General features: G+C 46.6%; 2 protein-coding genes across 7 annotated transcripts in view; one reads left to right on the forward strand and one right to left on the reverse strand.

The window, feature by feature from the left end:
• Positions 1–7782, reverse strand: clrn3 (clarin 3). Its single transcript, XM_086016950.1, has 4 exons — positions 7555–7782; positions 2656–5885; positions 1690–1875; positions 1–1600 (listed from the first exon to the last, which is right to left on the reverse strand). The coding sequence occupies exons 2-4, from the start codon at positions 2885–2887 to the stop codon at positions 1323–1325; spliced, it is 696 nt and encodes a 231-aa protein (XP_085873076.1). The 5' UTR covers positions 2888–5885; positions 7555–7782; the 3' UTR covers positions 1–1322.
• ptprea (protein tyrosine phosphatase receptor type Ea) overlaps positions 3879–20976 on the forward strand; it is a 25989-nt gene continuing 8891 nt past the window's right edge. The window contains exons 1-5 of one of the 6 annotated variants that reach the window (XM_086016939.1): positions 3879–4122; positions 12835–12925; positions 13785–13941; positions 20057–20128; positions 20519–20615. In XM_086016939.1, the coding sequence (XP_085873065.1) occupies positions 20062–20128; positions 20519–20615 (164 nt within the window). In that variant the 5' untranslated portion in view covers positions 3879–4122; positions 12835–12925; positions 13785–13941; positions 20057–20061. Of the gene's footprint in view, positions 4123–12834; positions 12926–13784; positions 13942–14168; positions 14314–16261; positions 16282–20056; positions 20129–20518; positions 20616–20976 lie in introns of those variants that run through there. The other 5 variants (XM_086016936.1, XM_086016938.1, XM_086016935.1 and 2 more) reach the window with 5 other exon arrangements.

Consider the following 20976-nt stretch of genomic DNA (forward strand, 5'->3'; position numbering starts at 1 on the left):
TAAAGTGTTTGGAGACTTTTTCCAAAGCACACTTTATTTGCACGTCGGGACCGTCAGCCATCTTGAAAATTGAACACACACGTGAACACAACATCATTTGTACAGTGACTATTAACCTGCTTTGGCCCACTTCATCTTAGCGTTATTGCACTTAGTTCGGCTTCATCCCGCTTGGTCCAACATCGTCCCGGCTTCCTAGCTTTGGCCTGCATTTTTACTACCTAGAAAAAGAAAAAAAAAAAAGCGGCATGCGAAACAGATGACTAATTGCCACATCGTCAGATCAAACAGGGGCCCGCTTCCCGTTTCCTCTCGGCCGAGTGCACATCCTCCGAAACATAATCCATATTGGGCCCGAAAAGCAAATTGCCAGGTCCCTCCGCAGCTGCCTTGAAGTGCGAGAGGCCCTTTGAAGACAGTTAGCCGGCGTTACAAGAGCAACGCAAAGGACGGACGGACGTGTCCAAACACGGTCCAGGTGACCCGGGTGAGTGATGGGACACGGGACACCTTGGATCCCCGTTGCCATGTTAGCGCCAGCAGCTGGGATGAGAAAAAAAACAAAACTTTGGCTCCTTTGGTGGAGGTGTGTGTGAAAAATTTGGAGACATTAAGTGGTGTCGAGTTGCCTTCTTCTCTGCTGCCGTAGTTGGACTGTGTCGAGTGTCAGGTGAAAAGAAAGCTCGCATTTTCATTCCTGTTTCAAATAGTAACTGACTTTGTCAAATCCGTATCTGCCTTGGCGCTCTCTCAAATCAGGTTGCTATCTTGCTATATGCTAGCACAATGGTGGGCAACGTAAAGGGAAGTCAACTGAAATTTTCTGGACAAGAATATGTTCTATGAAGCCCCGCTAGTTGAAACACGTCATTCTGGTTGATATTGTGTTTGTGGAATATGAGTTAGGTAGTCAAATCCACCTGTTTTTGTCCATCTCAGGGGGCGGCCATTTTGTCACTTCTGTCGACTGAAAATGACATCACAGTTGGTCAAGGCTCAGGTAACAGCTCAGCTTCAGAAAACATGTGAGCCGTGATTGGTTGTTAGCTTAGCAACTGTGATGCCATCTTCAGGCGACAGCTACTGACAAAATGGCTGCCCCCTGAGACGGACAACAACGGGTGGATTTTCCTGCTTTTTTTCTAAAAAAAACCAAAAAAACAAAACAATTTTAACATTGTCATTCTCTTCACAAATGACGAACATTCTGATAAATTCTCATCACAAACTTTCGTTACTCCCGTCACTATTTACAGTCCCTCCCCACCCCAATTTGTCGTGAAAATAAGTTAATTGACGTGCCCTCAATTAGGGAGGGGGTCCTAGTACATCATGATCTCCTTGGGGGCGTCCTCGGTGGGCCGCTGCTGCTCACGCCGCTGCGTGTAGGCGGCGTGGTCGTACATGTAGATGAGGCCGATGGCGAGCAGCGACAGCGCCGCGTACGGGATGAGCAGGTAGTAGCCCAGCAGCATCTGGGAGGACGTGATCTTCAACTCCACCGGGACCTTCTCGGAGAAGCTCCTCACAAGGTCCTCCGCCACCGTGGTCACGCTGAAGTTCACCACGAATACCACCATGGCCAAGACCGACAAGCACGCTGTAGGCAAGGGAAAAAAACAAACAAAAAACAACGTTAGCCGAGCAAAATGCATTTTCAGGGTGTCTGATAATCGGATCGAAGTTCACCGCCGATGGCGCTGCAGGCGTAGACGCCGACGGGCCCCATGTACGTCTCGTAGGGGTTGCTGACGCTGTTGTAGAGCGAGATGAGGATGCTGGCGGCCGAGCTCAGCAGGCACAACACCAGCAGACACAAAGTGACGGCGTGCAGCACCAGCGGGACGCCTTTGCTCTCCATCAACTTGGGGAACACTGCCAGCGCAACACAAAAACACTTCTGAGCATGTCAGCCAATGTCGTTGTCTTGCTATGTGTTAGCATACCGACTGTTAGCGCGTTGACGTATGATCCATCCTCATTTGAAATAGTACCGGACAAGAAGGCGATTAATCCACTAATTTGAGTTTTGGCGTCAAGCCGATTTCATCGGTTCTCATTTGAAACGAATGAACATCAGGATATGATTTAGGATCACATCATCTTTTAATTCTTATCCTATGCCTTTGTGCTTCAAGTTGCTATATTTTATCTTACAGATTAAACAATTAGACTGTTAGTTACAATTAAATCAGTTCTCATTAGAAATATTACCCAACATCAGGAAATGACGGATAATCGAGCTCTCGAGCTGCCGTATAATTTTTTTCTAGGCAAGTTGCTATCTTGCTACATATCAACTGTTTCCATGTTAGCCTTTGATCCATCCTCATGTGAAAAACAGTGAATAGCAGGGGACAGGGATCGGGATTTGTGAAGAATTGACACTCCTTATGATTGCAAGGAAAACAAAAATCATTCAAAAAAAAGCAGTAGGATGGAGTCAAAAAAAACCCACCAACTGCTAGCATATTAACATTGCAGGTCGTATCTCGCGAAATGTTTGAGGACCAACTGTTATCAGAATGCTATGACTCCTCACCAGAAACAATCTCTAATCCTGCTTGATCAGCTTTTGCGCTCCCTCGACTCAGTTTGCTATCTTGTTATATGTTAGCATACCAAATGACCCATTGTCATTACAAACATATCAACCTTGGAAGTCAACAGGCGGTCCGAAAAGTGGACAAATCTCCTGTTCCAGCCTGCCGTCGAAGAACTCCAGCGTGACTGCGGCCGAGCCGTTGAAGAAGCCGCTCCCGTCTTGGGCGCACACCATGCTCTTGGTGGCCCACCCCGTGGACATGGCGAAGCCCAGGATGCCCACCGATATGCCGGTGACCAGCGCGCTGGAAAGGAAGTGCAGGGTCTTGGTCGTGGACGGCATGGCGACTACGCTTGGGTCTCAAAAGGGAAGAATTGTGTGTGCGCCAGTGTGTGTGTGTGTTATCTTCCAGGGTGGAGTGAAGCACGGCCATAAAACGGCCCCGGTTATGACAATGACCTTTGATTATTCAGGGAAACCCAAATGCAGTTGCCTTGGCTACAATGTCATATTCAGGTCCAGGCAGGGCCGTGTCTACAGACGAGCCAGGCAAGCGAGTTTCTGTTTTGTCTCTGTGGCAGTTTTCTAAAAAGTGTGTGAAAAGTGTGCCTTTAATACATTGTGCGAAGTCTTGAAGTGTCGCCACAGAGTTGAAGTCCACTTTGAGGGTCATAAAGCACAATCGAGATGAATGATTTACCTTGGCGCGCAGGCCGTGCCTGGAAGAGCAACCCCTCAGTGCTTGGCAATGAGGGAATGTATGTATCTACCCATTGAAATGAATAGAAATGCCGTTCCAGCCTTCCTCCTCCCCATTTTTTTAAAGAATAAGGAACATAGCACCCCATAATATTTTACTTCATAAAGACATGCAGTAATGACATCATTAAATGCAAAGAATATATGCCTGTTATGCTATGCTAGGCTCTTTGTTGAAGAATTGTTTATGATCTGATAAACCGCAAATTAATCAAAAATATAGGTGCATTTTAATACAGCATTTTAGTAATATTTCTTATTTGTCATATATACTTTTATACAAGATCATATTTTGTACAATCTTTACATAAAATATTAGATTACAATGCTCTGTTTTAAAGTGTAATCTAATTTGTTGCTCTAGTAAAAAAAAATCAGAAATTGAATGATTCAAATATTGTTCTATTATTTCATAAAGCCATTTGTAAACATTTCCATACAGTCCGTATGAGGAAATACATTTTAAAAAGTCCTTTTAAAACTTCCGTGTTCGCCTTTGTCACGTGTTGTGTCCCACCAGGAAGTAAATACCGGCAAGCGCCTGTTGATGCAGTACACCAAGTGGCCACCAAGGGTCGCTATTTCCCGCGCTTTGGAAACGGCGGATGATGGCGGCCACTTGTGTTCGCTGGAGTAAACACGGGCTGGCTTCCTCGTTGGCTGCCCGACTGGCTGGCTGGCTGGCTGGCTGACTCGCTCCTCCTTTGACGCTGACAGGCGGCCACGCCGAACGCTCCCATGTTCGCCTCGCCTTCTTTTTTTTTCGCGTGCCTCCAGGAAACTCTGCGCTCCCGGGAACACATGTTGAAGCCTCCCAGGTGAGTTAAATTCAATTTGCTCGTCGTCGTTGTCGTCTAGGTTTCGCTTACTGGGGAGCTTCTTTTTTTTCCCCCCCTTCTGCCTTCCACCTGTCTGTGACGCTCTCTAGGCGCTTTCGTGAAATGTCAATTTTACAGCTCAAATGAGCCACATTTTTTTGAATGTTCATCAGTCCATGGTGATTTTCGAAACCCCTGACCAGCTTCGTCAATGTGTGTGCACTCCAAAAGCACCGAAAGGACGTACGTGTGTTTAAAGTTGTCGTTAATGGCAATCGCCCCCCATTAATTTGATTCGTGCTCCCCCCCGAGACGTCAATGGCGAGCTGTCAGCATCCTTGCCATTATCTACTTTGCTTTTGCCTCACGGAGAAGTTCCCCCAAGAGGCAACTGGCAAGTATTGTTATTAATACATGATTTCAAATGGAGCATTACTTGACTGTCACGGTGGTGGCCATTTTAATTAGATGAACTAAATATTGCCTCGGAAATAATAACGAGTTGCCACAATGGATTGGAGCGTGCAAATACTTTTAAAATGCAGCATCAAAAAGTCATTTTAAACAATATGTAAGGTAAGTCGAACATGTACTGTATGTGTTGCAGGACAAAGGTTTTAATAACTAAGTATTGCATGGAGTTGTTTTAATAATAACTATTTCCAATACCTTCATGAATTGCTTGTGAGTTGCTGAAATGGCAAACAAAAAATGGGTCAAGAACTGCACAGCATACGCAGCAATCCTTAGACAATATGCAAATACAACCCCAAACATTTGACTACCATGATGGTAGCCAGAACGTCAACAAAAAAATCTAATTTTGATGATGAAAGATAGATTTAGTATCCAGGTATTGCTGAAGTTATTTTAATAATAACTAGACATTGCTGAAGATGAAGAAGCTGTTTTAATGCTAACTAGGTATCACAGAAAAGGACATTTTAATGATTATCAATCCTTAAAAAATTGCTGGTGGGATACCCAAAAGTGTGTCAGTTGTGCCCAGGACCTTGTACTTTTTAATCAAAGCAGAATCGGAAGCCGCATTTGTTTGTATGCATGCTAAAACACGTCGTCGGCGTGTGGCAACCACAAGCTTACATGCGCCTGCTTGCTAGCACTCGGCCACAGATTGCTAACCCTCCGCTTCGTGTCTCAAAGCATCATCCGCATTCTTGCGCATAATTGGAGTAATGACAACGAGGGAATGAAGGTGTGAGCGGAATGACAGCTCTATAAAAGCCGCAACAGAGGCGATATGGCGCCTTTGTGTAAGGGAAACCTCAATTTCCAATTTTATTTAGTTTTGTTCCCCTCAGTAAAAAGAAAAAGCAAACGACAATAACCTGATTGTCTTTTTTTCTTTGGTGGTCGGCTCAAAATGGCGTCCGTCTTTGTCGCCAGAGTGTGCGTTGAAAGTGGCCATAAACTTTCATGTCAAGCATTTTGCTTACAGGGCCGACAGTCGGTACAAACTGAACTAAGTCTGTCGCAAGCTCATTTTTCAATAATTTCAGGCTTTAATCCAATCGATGTCATCCACTACTTATCACAACTCACTTTCACGTGGGTAGAACAAAAGAAATGTTCATGTTCGGCTCGCATTACCTCCTTTCAGTTTCTCGCTGAGCTACGGGTCCATTTTATGGATTCGTTTGAGTTGAAGTCAGGATTTGAGGAAGTTTACAAAAGCAGAGTCAGTGGTTGTGTTGGGAATCTTGCCTTAACTCCGAGGTGGTGCCCTCAATCAGTGGCGATTTCTGGTATGTGTTGGGGGGGGAAAAAAAAAAGATTCAGTTTGGTTCCACTTCCTGTCTGCTAGCTGTTAGCATTAGCGGCATTCCAATGCCATAACAGCAGCGTGTCATTGCATGTCACCTTTAGTGTCATTCCTGTCGGATGGCATCAGTTTCACACAAGCTGCTGACGCGAATGTTCCGCCGGGTGGAAGTAGCTGCCGTCCACCGCGGCGGATCAATTACCCACTTTGAAAGTCTCTTTAACGAGAGCAGGATCGTTTTCCTTGAAGTGCTTTTTGTTGTTAGAGGGGGTGTCTTTTTGCTACTTAAACATAAAACAAGACACTTTTCAAGTCAATTTTATTTATATAGCCCTTCATCAGAGATGAGTTTCCAAGGGAGAGGGGAAGCGTCAGTAAAACAGACCAAAATTCAGATGTCAGAGGATGAAGCAGGGCGAGAGACTGATGCATGTTTGGTGTGGTTTAACCACAATGCGAGAGTGGAGGAAGAAGTCTTAAGTCGAGATTTAAACATTTCTACAGACTTTTGCTGTGTTCTGTGTGAAAGGCAGCAGAGTCTGTGTCGAAGAGAAAGGCAGGATGGCCGTGTGAATTTCAAAATCTGTTCCACATGTCCTAACAACAACAACTTTTGTTACGGCTTTGATATGTCAATTTTGCACGATTCCTGTGTGAAATATAAACAAGAGTACCACTAGGAATCGGAACCTGCTCACGTAAATGGCTTCCAGGTTGGTGTGGGGGGGGGGGGGGGAAAGTCCTGATCGTGTAACCATGACAACGGTTGCCTTTCATGCACTGTGACGGCAGTCGTCGCCATGTGGCTAATTGCGGCGGCGTTATGAGGGCGTGTGCGGGAATCTGCGGCCGGACGGCCGCGCAGCAGCCGGCTCGTTGCGCCGGCGACACGTGCGTGTGTTTTGAACGCCCGCCACCTTTTCACCAGAGAGCAATTCAAGTCTCGTGTAAAGCGACCCCACGGCAATAAAAGATCTTAATTCGCCTTTTGAGCGCGTCTGGATTGAATCGCACTGCGGCGTCTGTGAGCAAATAAAAATGAATCCATTCCAATTAAAGCGACACGTCGGCGGTTATTTGACTGGCAGCTTGTCTGATATTTTTGGTGGCGACGAGACAAAGCGCTCCCCACTAAGCCCCCCCCCCATTTTGCCCTCGGGCTACCAGTTTGTCACTGATTCGCTTATTGGCTTCTGCTAACCCACAAAATCATAACAAACAAAGCCCCGCAGCTACTACTCTCGTTAGTTGATGCTTGAATTCATACTTGTCGTAGCATTCAAATCGATTCGCTGCTGGCTCATGGCGAGTGCTTGTTTATATTGCTAATGAGTCGTAATAAAAAACAAAAAAAAGTCTGACCACAAATACGCTAAGCAAATCCTTTTGTGATAACGACCAAAAGAAAGAGTAGGCTCTCTTCTTTTATCCAGACTTTTTTTTCCTCCATTTTCTTTCTCTTAAGTAGTCAGCAGTCGAACATGAGGTTGGTCTCAACAAAAACATCGACATCTGAACAAAAAGCGGCGAAAACGCTAAAGTTTGGCTCTAATGTTTTTGCCTTTCGTGACACCTCAAATTGGAAAAACAAAACCGAGTAAAGGCTTTTGATAAACGTTTATTTGCAGATATGAAACGTGCTGACTCACCGCATGGCTCGAGTTGAACGTCAGTAGCTTTTTTTTGTGATCATCTGAGATTCACCGCTTGATCTTTATCTTCTACTCAAAAGCTTTGCTGATCTAAAATCCAAAATGATACAACGCCGCCATCTAAAGGAATCTATCACTCATTGCAGTGCTTTACAAATATGCTTGTAAATCAGGCTACCGCCATTGTCAGTTTGTGATCTGTCCGATACCATCTGATTTGGCGACAGGGAGTTTAGGGGGTGGAGTCAGTTACTCCCTTCTTCAATTGTATAATCACTGTTGACCTTGTTCGAAATGTGTCGTCCTTTTGTTGTCCTCCAGGAACAAAAAGCGCCATTGTCTCCCGGCCGCCGTGCGACTAATCTGCAGCTGTGTAGCACGGCCTCGGCCTTAATCCAGATTGGGTATTAATGACTGTCTAATCCGCGCATTTTTTCTTTCTTTCTTTTCCTCCCCCTCCCCCGAGGAGACTCGACATGGCGCCTCTGTTGTTCCTGTCAGCGATTGTGAAAGTGAACGGGCTTGGCTTCGGGTTTATGTCAAGAGGCATGTAATCCGCCGCTCGGATTGAGACCCGCTGCCAAGACGCCCACCGATAGCAAGCCCACCTACCGCCTCTTATCTGCTCCGAGCAGCGCACGTTTTCTTTACGCCGCCACGCGTGCCACTAATTCAGTGACGGGTAGCGCCAGCATGCCAGCGCCTTCCAAAATGTTGACAGTGGTACTGTAGTGGCTAGGCTAATGCGCTAGGATACTTAGATATCAGTCGCTAGGTTTACCTGCCCAGTTTAGTTGTTAGCTAATTACTTTTGTTTACTTGCAGTGTCCCGGTATGCGAGTTTCAAGACAGAGTTAGGATGTCATGTGAGGGTTTTTGGCTATGATTTGGGTTTCTAACTAGAATTAGGGTATTCAATTGTGGGGTTGAAGCGTGTACTGTTTTCAAGCCTGAGGTCAGGTTTCAAACATGGATGAGGAATTCTTCCTTTTAATCTTTTAAAATCATAATGTGCTAAGGTGACCCCTGTGTAGAAGAGGGTCACGGTGATCAAGTGGAAGAAAAATCAATCCAAAATCAACATCAGGCACAACTCAAAACTATCAGAGTTGAAATTAAGATCATGCTCATTTTGAATTGTGTTAAAGAGCAACGCAAGTCTGTTGCTAAGCATCCAAGGATTTGCAGTGTTCCAAATTGACAGAATTCAACACTTCCACTTTTCAAGCGCTCGCAGGTTGCTGGCGTTTACGCAATATTCAACTTCCCCAAGCGCAAAACCGACCTTTTTCTGTCTGAGAGACGCTCCGGAATTAAATGCACATCCGACAATTGGGGCTTCGCTGACTTTCATCGTAAAAGGGGGGGGGGGACTCGCCAGTCAGTATGCACGTGCCCCACTTGAGCAGCATCTCATCTAGTCGTCGGCATCAAGCCCTTTTTGAGGGCAAAATTGACGGTGTTCGGTCAACTGCCAATTTTCCCGCTGCCTGGGACGGAACGCTCCGAGTCGTGAAAACAACGAGCCCATCTCTAATCTCCGCGATTCTCCTTTGACCTTCTCATGCCGAAACTCTTCACTGGCGATCCTTTGGCATCCTCCATGCGTGTTGTACTCAGACCATTAGGCAGTGCAGTACTTATGGACTATTTACATGGCCTTCAGGGTGGTGCTACTGTTGGGGGGGGGGGGGTCAGATGGCTAGATTACAGTCTTTACTTGAGCTACGAGATCTGCTGCAGTGATGCCTTTGAGGAGGGAGGCTCAAACAGCTTTTGAGATTTTTAATTCCTAACTGCCTAACGTGCCTGCATTCCTGAAGGCGGGCGTGTTATCAGTGTGCCGGGAGTAAATAAAACTTTAGCGGCAAGTTGTAACATGTTTGCGATTGGAGCAAAAACTGAAACTCAAACCCTGGCCTCGCCATTGCTAGCCCCTTCCAAGCTGAGAATTGACACTGACCGGCGTCCGCCGTAAATGTTCTAGGTCATATTTCCCAAATATGGCATTTTTAGCGAGCCATTTCCTCGCGCTAATCTGGCTTAGCGTGCCGCACGCACAGACGAGCCGAGCCGGGCCGCCGAGCAAAGCGAAGCGTGTGACGTCGGTGTTTTTGTAGCGGCCGCCGGAGCCGTCCCGACTCCCAGCTGTTTCCTTTCGGACGGAGCCTTGCTCCAACCATCTAGCGTTCAAACCATGCGTTCTGTTTTGGTGCCATTCATAGAAACACAAACAACACCGGGGTCCGCTTTGTGTCCTCATTCGGTCTCAATGCCGTTGAAACAGAAACAAATGACATGGAGGCTTGTGGTTAGCCTTCAATTATTGGAACTATGCAAGATAAATGAGCCATGATATCGCTTATTCTGAGACTCCATTGCTCTACAAATCATCCTATAGAATATTCCATCAATCATATCAACATTTAAAAAATGTCCAATAACACCAAAACAAAATATGCACAAAGTGCAGGTATTTTTAATTTTAAATTGTTGTCTTCTTGGAGTCGCCATCCTCACGTTGAACACTGTAGTATCCGTGACTTTGAATCTTCACTTTCTCTGTGTCTGTCCAATTTCACACATCCAATGTTTGTTTGCACATGCAACAGTGGGGATGCGATCCATACTGTTTCTCTTCTGGCTTGTGAGTCAGCTTTCAACAGTGACAAAGTCACCGGGGGAGGAATTCCCCCCCCCCACACACACACGAGCAGCCAGTGGCTGCTCGGACTTCACTCAGTTCTTACTCAGAGCATCTTGTCTGGCAGAGAAAAAAAAAATGTTTAAAAAGCCTCCGCTGGTGTGTTATTTCCACTGTACAGTATTTCCCACAGGTTGGTGTGAAATACAGCGGCCGTCTAGGACGTCTATGCAAGGCAGCTAGATCATCACACACACGCCCACGTGGCTTTCAAAGCGCAGCGTGTGGGTGTAGGATATTTCTGACATGAACGGCGTCTGAGACAGCTTGAACGCACCCCCCCGGCCCAACAATATGTCCTGGAATACCGTCATGATGAATATTCATTCAGCAGATGCAGTTCAAGTGTCATAGCGAATCCGAGCGCATTGGGGATGAGTGCGAGAGGAGAATGACAGAGGGAGGTGATCAACACTGGAAGCGGGGGGGTTGGGGAGCGGGGGGGGGATAGGTATCGGATACTTAGATGGAGCGCCACATGTGGGCCTTTTGTTATTGATGTATCGTGTGTGTTTGTGTGTGTGTTGCGGAGACAAAGCAGGATGCAGTCTCTTGACGCCTGCACAATCTAAGGAGATTCAAGAAAGTGTATATGTATATATGTATTTATTTATTCCTATATAATATAAACTCTGATTTTCACTCCTGACAGCAGGGCTCAGTGCCTATCCAGGTCGACGGAAAATGACCGGTCCGAATTTGGATCCCCAGCTGGGCAGGTACTATAAATGGTCCCTTGTCCTTCCTTTTTGCCAATGGAAAAGCTCCAATAGGTAGGGCGCAGTGGAATTTGTGCCTCCGTGGCCAGCAAGAGCGATGATGTAATAGACAGCTGTGGTCTCTCTGGACAATAACATCCAACAATGAGCCAAATCCTCAACTCTGTGCTGCCAAGGTCGTCCAGTTGCTCTCAAGGTCACTTCCTGTAGTTTGTTTTGCCTACTTTCTTTCTCTTCACTGCATCCTGTTGACCACAACACGTATCAGTGGTAGTATCAGAAGCACTTTTATACTACCTGCTGAAGCTTAAATTCAAAGCCTTGGCTTGGAATTGTACTTGGAATGATAAAATGTTGGCGTTGCCTCAGTCTTCTTTTGAATTAGGCCTGAAAGGGTTTCCCGCTGTACTAATGACAACATGGTGGAATATTTTGAATCATTACTTCCTCAAAATGTATTTCCAGTAACGCGTACTGCGCTTCTCCGGCCACCCGTTTGGGATTTGTCCCCTGATGCGCTTTCTTGTGGCGCTTTCAGACTGGGGTTCAAAGGGCACTTTGTAAACACAGTTGTGCTGGACTGATCGTCGTGTAGTGACAAGACTCATCCTCAGGGAGAAGTGACAGTTTTTCGTGTGTGTGTGTGTGTCACAGCTTATCTTCGTAAACGGATTTGTTGGGGGCACTCACAGATCTTGGTTTGATGCGTTAATCTGATTGACCACAACCAGAGAGCCAAGAAGGTGTCCAAGTATGTGTGTGCGTGTACGTGTGTGTGTGTGTGTGTGTCACCTTGGTGTCACGTCCCGCTTCGGCGGCGCTCGCAGACCCAACAGCTGTTTGACATTTTTGGACCGCAGATGCAACCCATCAAACCCCCAACCACCCGCAACACCCCCACGACTTGCAGACCACATGTGTTGCCACGGCAACAAGGTGTTGACATCACCGGCAAGGATAACGGCCAAAATGTGAACGCAGAGCCTCGTTTGACACGAGAAATGGATGCGTGAGAGCCTGAACAGAAGATCTGACCTTTAGCCACTCGTACCGTTTGCGCAGAAGCTAGCGAAGCAGGATCGTGCCAAACATTTGCGCACATACTGAAAAAAATGCCACATAGGATGAAGGTGGAAGGGCACTTGCGTTTTTGGACATGTCAAAGGGGCTTCTGATACTACCGACATAGGCGGAAAATTGCCAGGTCGACTTCAACCCCCTCGTTCTGTGTTGGTAAAAAAAAAAAAAAAAAAAATAGCAGATCAGTGCTGTTCTTGATTGTTCTCAACATAAAATCCCCAAATCTGGCCAGTCTGAGACCGAGTCAAGATCAAGACCGAGACCCGTCTCGAGTGAAACGACACAATTTGCCATATGATCTGAGTTATTGCAGTCGTATTTAGTAACATTTATGATGTATTTCATTTTTAACAAAAAAAAGGGGATCGTACAGTGATGCTGTGCTTCAAAATCCAAAATATCATGGCAATATTTTAGTGGTCACATTTAGAAAAACTGAAGAGAAAAAAAAAAAAGTAATGTATATTCTATTTAAAATCAAAGTCTAAGGTCTATTTAAAATCCTTTTGGAGAAGGACCCTTGCAAGGTCTGACGTCCTCACGCGTGCTTCCGTCACGCGCTTTGTGTCTACTGACCTCTTTCTTCGAGAGGGAACGCATACAGCCGATTTTGCACGTTCATCCATCAGCGCAGCCTGGAGAGAGAGAGGCGAGAACGCCCCCCCGCTCTGTAATCCACCTCTCCTGCGCCAGCCCATCTCCATGGCGACCACTTGCCACGCTCCCCACCACGTTTTATTAGTATTATTTCTTTTTTTTTTTTTTTCTTGACAGGTGTGTCGAGCAAAAGGAGCAGCGCGGATGAGAAGGAAGATTTCCTGGCTGTGTTTTCAAAAGTTTGAATTCTCTAGTGGTTGATTTCCAGGTGCATAAATTGTGCCACGCGCAGCCCCTCCCCCTCCTCCCGCCGTAGCCTCGTTCCAGGCTTCTCTCGAGGGGACGCGGGGATTATAGATCAGATGGCGACCAGTTCTGGAATGCAGACAGACTTCCGGGATCAAATTGAATGGGATCGTAATGAGGCAGAGGGAAGCTTGATGTGCAACTAGGCTACAAATCTGGGATGATTTTGGTATTATTTTGGTTTTGACAGCATGAGGCACAGGGGCTGGGTTTTTGCGGGTAAGCAAAAAAAAACAAACTTGTTGAACCCTTCATGCTAATTTGAATGTCGCCTCCTGGCCGCATTTACGTCGTGTGACCATCATCGGCGTTTTATGACGCTCCCCTTGGAGCTAAACGACATAATTATGCAGCAGCCGTAGCCCACAGTCCATTCCCTGAGGCATTCTCTTCTTCTCGCCGCAGTTCTCTTTGAAACAAACAAGTCCTGATATCATCAAATTCCTTACTACGCAAAAAATTATAGCACTTCTTTCCCCATTGAAATGATAGACCTTACACTTAATAACAACATACTGTAATAACATAATTAAATAGACTGAAAAGAAATTATTTTTCCCCAAATTTTCTCTGAGCTGCGCCTTAGCCACTTGGAGGAAGTATATTACAAACATTTAGACAGTCACCGCTCCTCAGTAACATGCAGTCATAGACGTTTTTCACAGATGATAAAGAATATGTACCGTCGAGTATTATTATTTTATCGGTCGTCACGTTGCCTTGCTGAAAGGACTCGAGCACAACTATCAATGCTTTTCGTTAGCCAGTCTATGACATCTTTTATTTAAGGTGTTTTTTTTTTCTTCTTCCCTCAACTCAAGGTGGTGCACGTCCCTGTAGGGCCTGCAGAGCCGCGTCGCCCGCTTCTCATTGCCCAGGTCGGCCGAGGGCCATGTGACCGCCGGAAGTCCTCCAGCGTCATGTGACCCGGCTGCTATGGAAGTCAGATTTGGCTCACTTTAACAGGCACCCTCTTGGGTAAGGCTCTTTTCCAGTTTTCTTCGCAAAAAAGACGATATTGAACCCGATATTGTGACTCTGCGGGCTCATTGAAAAAATGGAGTCTTCTCATTTAGTAGGTTTCTTAGCTCGAATTAGGCTAGCATGTCACGTGTTGGAAAAATTGTTGCGATACAGTTTGGAAATATCTGTAAATGGAACATGCAAACTGCTAACCAAAATCTAATTGTGCTTTCGCGAGCTAGCTCCAGCCGCAGCCTTGGTTTTTGTCGAGGTGACTTGCAACCCTGCCGTGTCGTTTTATGACTCCTGAAGACGTGCGCCCGTGATACAGTGAGGACGAAGGGAACACGCAGCGACACTTCAGGAAAGAGGACGGATGTGATCTGCGTACGTTTGTGCCGCGTTTGTATCTTATCCAGGAATTTCCTTTTCGTGTGTATGTGTGTGTGTGTGCCTGTCTCACTCCCGTTTCCCCTGTAGCACAGCAGTGTGCTACAGGAAGGCCTGACTTGCTGGTTGGCTGCAAAGGACAGGAAACTGTGTGTGTCGCACAGCAGATGGAGGACGGCATGTGCTTACACTGCACAGTCTCACACACACACACACACACACACACTCGTTGCTACACCACTGGCTTCCAATGCAGCAGCTCCTGTTATACGCAAGATTGCCATTTGCACCAGAGGCAGTGCAGAGGCCTTCTTTCCCCCCCAAAACTTAGAAAATAGGCTTTTTGTGAAAGGAAACGTGTCAAGCAGAACAGTGACTTAGACACTAAAACTCGCTTTTGTAACACCTCAAACTATACAGTGCGAAATAGAAAATTTCACCCACAGTTGTTTGTTCTCTCCGCAGTTGAAAATGCGGCATTGTCGACAAGCGTGATAAGAAGGCAGGCAGGTTTTGGTTGATCTGGGAGATGAAGCGCGATACGGTGTCTCTTCGCCATGGCAACAGCAATTGTTTGCCCTCAAGTCACATGACCCTCCCAGTCAGCCAGCCAGAGGTGCTTTTTTTTTATTTATTTTTTTTAATACATAACCAGCCTGAAAAAGGAGGTTTTGTCAAACGCGGCTCTCATCCTCGCTGCGTGGGCCCTTCACTTTGTGCCCCCTCTGGTCCCCACCTCGCCTCCTCTGCTTCTTCAAGAATCAAGGGGCTTTTTGTTCAACGGCGGCGGCGCTTATCGCTCGTTTCTCCACCGCTGCCCTCCCTCCCTCTCACTCGCTGCCTCCATATCTCGCGCCATGCTTGACTCAGGCCATGAAGGCTCACTGTTATTTTGGAGGATGGATGCCACTGCAAGTGGGAGTTGAAAATATAAATACAGACCATCATCTAGAACAAGCTGATTAATACATATTTTCTTGTCGGCTCGTTTACGAACAAAAACAGGAAAATGCAGTCGTCCTTGGCCATGTCGCGCTCACTGATTTATAAATCATAGAGGTTTGTCAAGGCTCCTCGCAGACATCCCATGTGCCATTTGCATAGAATTTTATTTAAATGTCATTTTATTTAGAATTTATCTTGTCAAATACATCTGAGGCTGTATTTTAAGCCCTAGCACACACACACACACACGCCAACACACGCACACTCATGAACACACGTGGATGATGGAGCACAAACAGAATGATGACTGACACGTGCGCTCGGAAGTGTTTTCGTGATAGTCTGGCAGCAGATTTGGTGCATGTAATGTGCAGGGGTGTAAATCTGTGGATGGTGGGGGGGTGGGGGGGATCGAGGTAGTCTTTTGGTGCCCTGCTAAAACCAAATACAAGCTGTGGCTCAGCATGCATTCCAAAATGCACTCAAATTTCCACCCCAAAAAAGTCTATATTTATATACGCTGCATGCAGACATGGCAGCTTGTCAACCGGGCGCTAATTTCTCATCTATTTGATTTGTTCTACTCGCCACATGCAAACATCCACATTCATTAGCATGTCCCCGCTTATTTTGCCCACACGTTCCAAGATGTTGAAGAGGTGGGGCGCCGTTGATACCGCAGCCCGTCAGCCGGCGGGTCTCCAAGGTCATTAGAGAGTCCGAGCCCCTGGGAAGGAGGCGGGATTGATTAATGGACAGTGTGCAAGGGAGCGCAGGAGGGCTAGCGACCCACATTGGAGCGCTGCAGAGGCCAACAATATTGCGACTTCTTGTATACTAGTGCAGTGGTTCTGGTCCTCTGTTATTCACGAAAAAATTCCTATTTACTGTTTTTGAGCTCAGGCCAAATCACTGTTTAATAATCTAATCGTGTGCCATTTCTTTGGTTCCAAGGAACTATTTTGAAGTGAGGCTCACCGGATGCTAATCACGAGTACTGCACTGCACCTTTACACTCAGGTACATAATGCACGTTAGAGCACTTTTATGGCTCTTTTTGTCGGGCAATAGTTTAGTGCTTGACTCCTGTCTTTTTTTTGGGGGGGGGGGTTGCCATGTTAGCACCGTTTGTCGGCATTCACGCCCAATTCAAAAGGAAACTGAAACATTGGAGGTCACCTCAGGTTGCAGACATACTGTAAGCGTCCTAACAGGTAAATAGTCTTGGCAGCTGGAGGCTTTACATAATGTACCTTTACTGCCAGCTCCTCACAGCCCACCGCCCACTTTCCAAATTCCCCCGGCCGATGTATGTGAGGAGACAGAGGGACTTTGTGCCCAGCCAAAACCACGTTCAGCTGCTCTGATGCCGCTCTTGTCCGCAGGAAGACACTGCGCTTTTCAACGCAACCCCCTCCGCCCTTTGGTACGGTGGGGGTTAAAGCTTTTCAGATGACCGACAAAAAAAAACTGCTTTTTGTTTGGACTGAGTCACTATGAATCGGAGTTATCACGCTGTACTTTACAAAGACTGCAAGGACAAAAGGCTTTGATTAGCATTCATTTTCTATTATGAAGGCACAGCTGCGCAGCATGTTAACTGACTGGTATTGCTCTATGTGGCGTTAATCAAGCGTATTCTTTCTCGGGGCAATGTGTTATTAATCGCTTTGAGTTTGCAGGTTTTGCGTGTCATATTGTCACGCGCAGTAATCCCTTGCAGTTTTGCGGTTCACCATTCATCAATTCACCTAATCACCTATGCGGATTCGGTGCTCTTCCTTAAACCACCTAAGATGCCCCAAGATGGGGCTATAACCCTGCCCAATAGGAAAGTAGTACATCAGGGTTAAGGAACTGTGTTGAAGTGCTTTTACACCTGCTTTGGGTACATTTGTCTGAAATTTAATCATCTGGATTTTTAAGGGTAATGTAGGATGATTTTGGAAATAATATAAACTGTTTTGTGATCATAATTTGTGTTTTAACAACATCGCATTACTGTATAGTCGAACGTTTGAAATTGCCTGTTAAAGCTAACATGTAGGTTAAGCCCCACAAGGGAAATTGCCCAGCTAAGTGCTAAGGTTAGCTGCTGCTGACAGCCAAAAGCCGATCTTAGCACTGTCAGAAGATTTTATTGCACATTTGTTGGAATAAATCCCGACTTGTGTGACCTCTCACAGATGCATGCCCACCATGAGACAGCGTTGCGCCTCACAAACTGTCTGGCCAGGGTAATAACCTACCCCGAAGGTCCTTGCAAATGTCTCCTCTCCCATAGTAAAGACGCCTCCAAAATTCCCCCTGTGAGCCGACATCTCTCGTGACCCATTTTCATTATGGCCGACGGCCGGTGACTCGACGCTGAGTGCTAAATGGAGTGAGGACAATGCACAAACGCCACGGTAGCCATTTGCCCACCGTCTGACCCGAGCTAAATGATGACTCATGCAAAAAAAAAAAAAAAAAAAAAAAAGTCTAATTTGAGCCTTTTGCTGTATGGCCGCCTCACGCCGAAAAATGAGACGTTTGCGGGAATAGGACGCCGCTTTATTAATAGCAATGTCGGGGGCATTCCGGAAAGGGGAAGGAAGTGGTCCTCGAGAGATGCTCCGGCAATCACACGCCGGAGAATCTAATTCGAATAAGACCTGAAAAACTGGAGAACAGCCTGCGAACAATATGCGTCCCCCGGGGTACTTTTGAGCCATGTAGAGGTCAGACGATGGACGGACAGGCAGCTGGCGTTGTGATGGGGACAGTAAGTAGGTGGAACGCGAGCGGTGGCACGGTTGAGGTCGCTTGGTGGTTATGTCGCTAAGTAGGATAACCAGACAGACAGCGGGGCTTGAGAAAGGTAGGCCAGACACACAAGGACTGACTGAAGAGGTTAGTGAAGTAGGACAAAAAGATGGATGGCTTGACAAATGGGCGCGGATGAGAGAGGTCGGTAGCTTGGTGAGAGCAAAGATGTGGCCGTTTGGGCTTGGTAGGGTTTGCTCGAAGCACACGGGCTGCTGCGACCTCTCTCTTGCTTGGTTTTCTTCTCTGTGGCACACGTCGAGTTGAATCCAGTTAAGAGCATCCAGTCACACATTGGCACATGTCATACATGGTCCTGTGTGGGGGGCGGTTGGCCAAGACGGTTTAAGAATAGGAACATTTTGGACAGATTGGACTTTCTCCCGCACCTGGCAGGAAACGGCTCCACGGCCATGTAGATTTTATTGGGGGGGATAGTTGGACCAATAAGCAGATCGGCACCTGGTGTTGCTATCAAGATAAGTTGGCAGGTGGGTGGGACGCAAGAACACACAGTTAATTAAATCTCATATTCGGGACTTTCAAGTAGACGACATCATGACCACTCCTGAATATGCACCCTTCATCCAGGACTGTGAACTTCCTGGAAAGCCTCACGAGAGGGGAGGGTGATGAAGACGAGATGAGAAAGAGGAAGATGAGAGGCTTCAGTCCCGCCTCCTCCGCTCTCCTCATTAGAATGCCGCTCATCTGTCTTTCAGCGGGGTCTCCTCGCATGTTGCGCTTTATTGATGGCCGGTGTGTTATTGACCTGAGCCTTTCTGCTCCCTCGCTCAGCCGGTGCTGACTCCAAATTCCTTCAGCGTCCCCTCTTCAAATGCCCACCCCTTCTCCCCCCCCATCCCTTTTATCCGATGCTGCGGCACAGCCTGGCAGCTCACCGCAACACAAACACCTCATTGATTATACACTTAGGCCTTCTTCTTCTTTTTTCTTAGCGCAGCTGCAGCGCACACCTGCAGCCTCGAGGTGATGCAGTGGAACAAGTCGAGACTTTTGAGTGCTTTGAAAACACAGTGAAACCTCTCAAGGTCTGTTGCCTGCGATTTAAAGTCTTCTCCCGGCAGCAGCAAGCAGGCCTTAAATGTCGCATGGAATCGAGATGTTTAAAATCAACGTTGCGCTACATGCTGCCGCCGCCGGTGTTGGCGGACACGTTCCGCTCGTATTATTGTTAATGAATTATCACGTGTGCATGCTTTATGTATGTTTTCCTTACAGCCTCTATGTGGAAGTCACAGCTATTCATTTGCACTCTGCAGGGCTTTTGGCACCGCAGAGCCACTCCCGCCACACACCAGTAACTCTGCGCTGTTAAAACACTTTTGAAAGTCTTCCTGAGCATCTGTTCTCACTCTGTCGCAGTGAGCAAATTGGAGACTATCTCACACCGTTGCTTTGCGAAAAGGAAAACAAGACTCTGCGATATTGCCAGCTTCACGGCATTACTGGTAAAATCCTGCTCCGGCGTAACGTTATCGTTGCCATGTACTGGCGTTATCCAGAGATACGCGTTTGCTCTGTGGCCACGCTCGTAACTTTGCCCAGCTGCATTTCCAATAAACATACATCCATCGTACATTAAATGAGCATAAACAGTTCAGGCATGAAAAGACAAGCAGACAAACAGGACTAATTAAAAGAAGAAAAAAAAAGTCTGTTATTTATTGGAGTTGATCATCTTCAGAGATGGCTGTTTTTCAGTGGTATTTTTCTCAATGAAAACAAGCCATCCTGCTGAGCCTCGTTTCCAAACATTGGGCACTTGCGCCTCCTTGTGGCCGCACCCGGCGTGCCTTCTCACATGAGCGCAGCTCGAATGAATGAGCAGGATATGAGTGTATCGCTCCATTGTGACTCCTTCTCACTGGATGAGCACATTCCTCCAATCTGAATGGGCCGATTCTCCGTTTGGCGTTCCCATGCGGGGAAATTTAATATCCGTCTTGTTGTTGTTTTTCCCCCGCAGTCACAATGCTTCTGTTTTTGGTGGCAACCACAACATCATCGAATTCGAGCAGCAATGGCAACCATACGCAAGGTAAGCAGCACACACACACGCACACACAAGTCAGTCATCACTTGACCCCGTTGCGCTAAATTGATGCGGCTAATACACAGTTTTGTAATGTTTGTAAACAATGGGCGCCAAGGCACTCCTTTGTGGCAGGAAAGGGGGTGACTAAGCATGACCTAATCTGAAAACGATGACCAAAACTGGTGTTTGGAGTTGCACTGTCGGATAGACCACAAAAGCTTTACGTTTGGTTTGGATTTCCTTAATAGTCATGATGATACGCAGCCATCCGAGAGTATCTGTGACATGGTGAAACGCTGTCTAGGTGTGACTCAAAATGTGCTAAAGCGAAGTTAATAGCATCCACGTTGGAGGAGCTTTTGACGATGAAGTATTTGTCCACCTTCTCCTCAGAGGGCGTCCCGTCTACTGGCCACCACGTCCTCCCCACCGTGCTGGTCCTGTCCCTGCTGCTGCTCATCGTCGTGCTGCTAGCCTGGTACTTCCTCAGGTAAACGCCAGCCGGCTACAGCGGAGACTCAACACAACATGGGGCGTTTTACACGGAACCCTGCTCTCAAATTTTACTTAATGAAAACAAACTGTCATGACGTCATCACATCGAAATAAAAAGAATGACAGTATTTGTCTGCTGTGCCCGCCTGGACTACCTGGGCGGAATATAAGACAGACATACGGATATATTCTCCATTATGATGTCTCAACTACTGTCAGCTCATTCATTCTTCGCACAGGATAAAGAAAATGTGACTGTATGTCTGATGTTGCCAAAGTGTTAAAGCGCATAGATGTTATTTAGTGTAGGCGTTATGATGGCGGACTGAAAGGCTAAACTATGTAAATCCACTTCC

Source organism: Filicampus tigris, chromosome 19 (genome assembly GCF_054856515.1).
Source record: "Filicampus tigris isolate MCC_2025a chromosome 19, RoL_Ftig_1.0, whole genome shotgun sequence".
Lineage (NCBI taxonomy): Eukaryota > Metazoa > Chordata > Actinopteri > Syngnathiformes > Syngnathidae > Filicampus > Filicampus tigris.

Coding starts and splice junctions, on each gene's coding strand:
- clrn3 (XM_086016950.1), bottom strand. CDS start 2,887: ATGCCGTCCACGACCAAGACCCTGCACTTCCTTTCCAGCGCGCTGGTC. Junction 1,876..2,655: donor ACCGCCTGTTGACTTCCAAG/GTTGATATGTTT, acceptor TTGCGCTGGCAG/TGTTCCCCAAGTTGATGGAG. Junction 1,601..1,689: donor CGCCTGCAGCGCCATCGGCG/GTGAACTTCGAT, acceptor CCTTGCCTACAG/CGTGCTTGTCGGTCTTGGCC.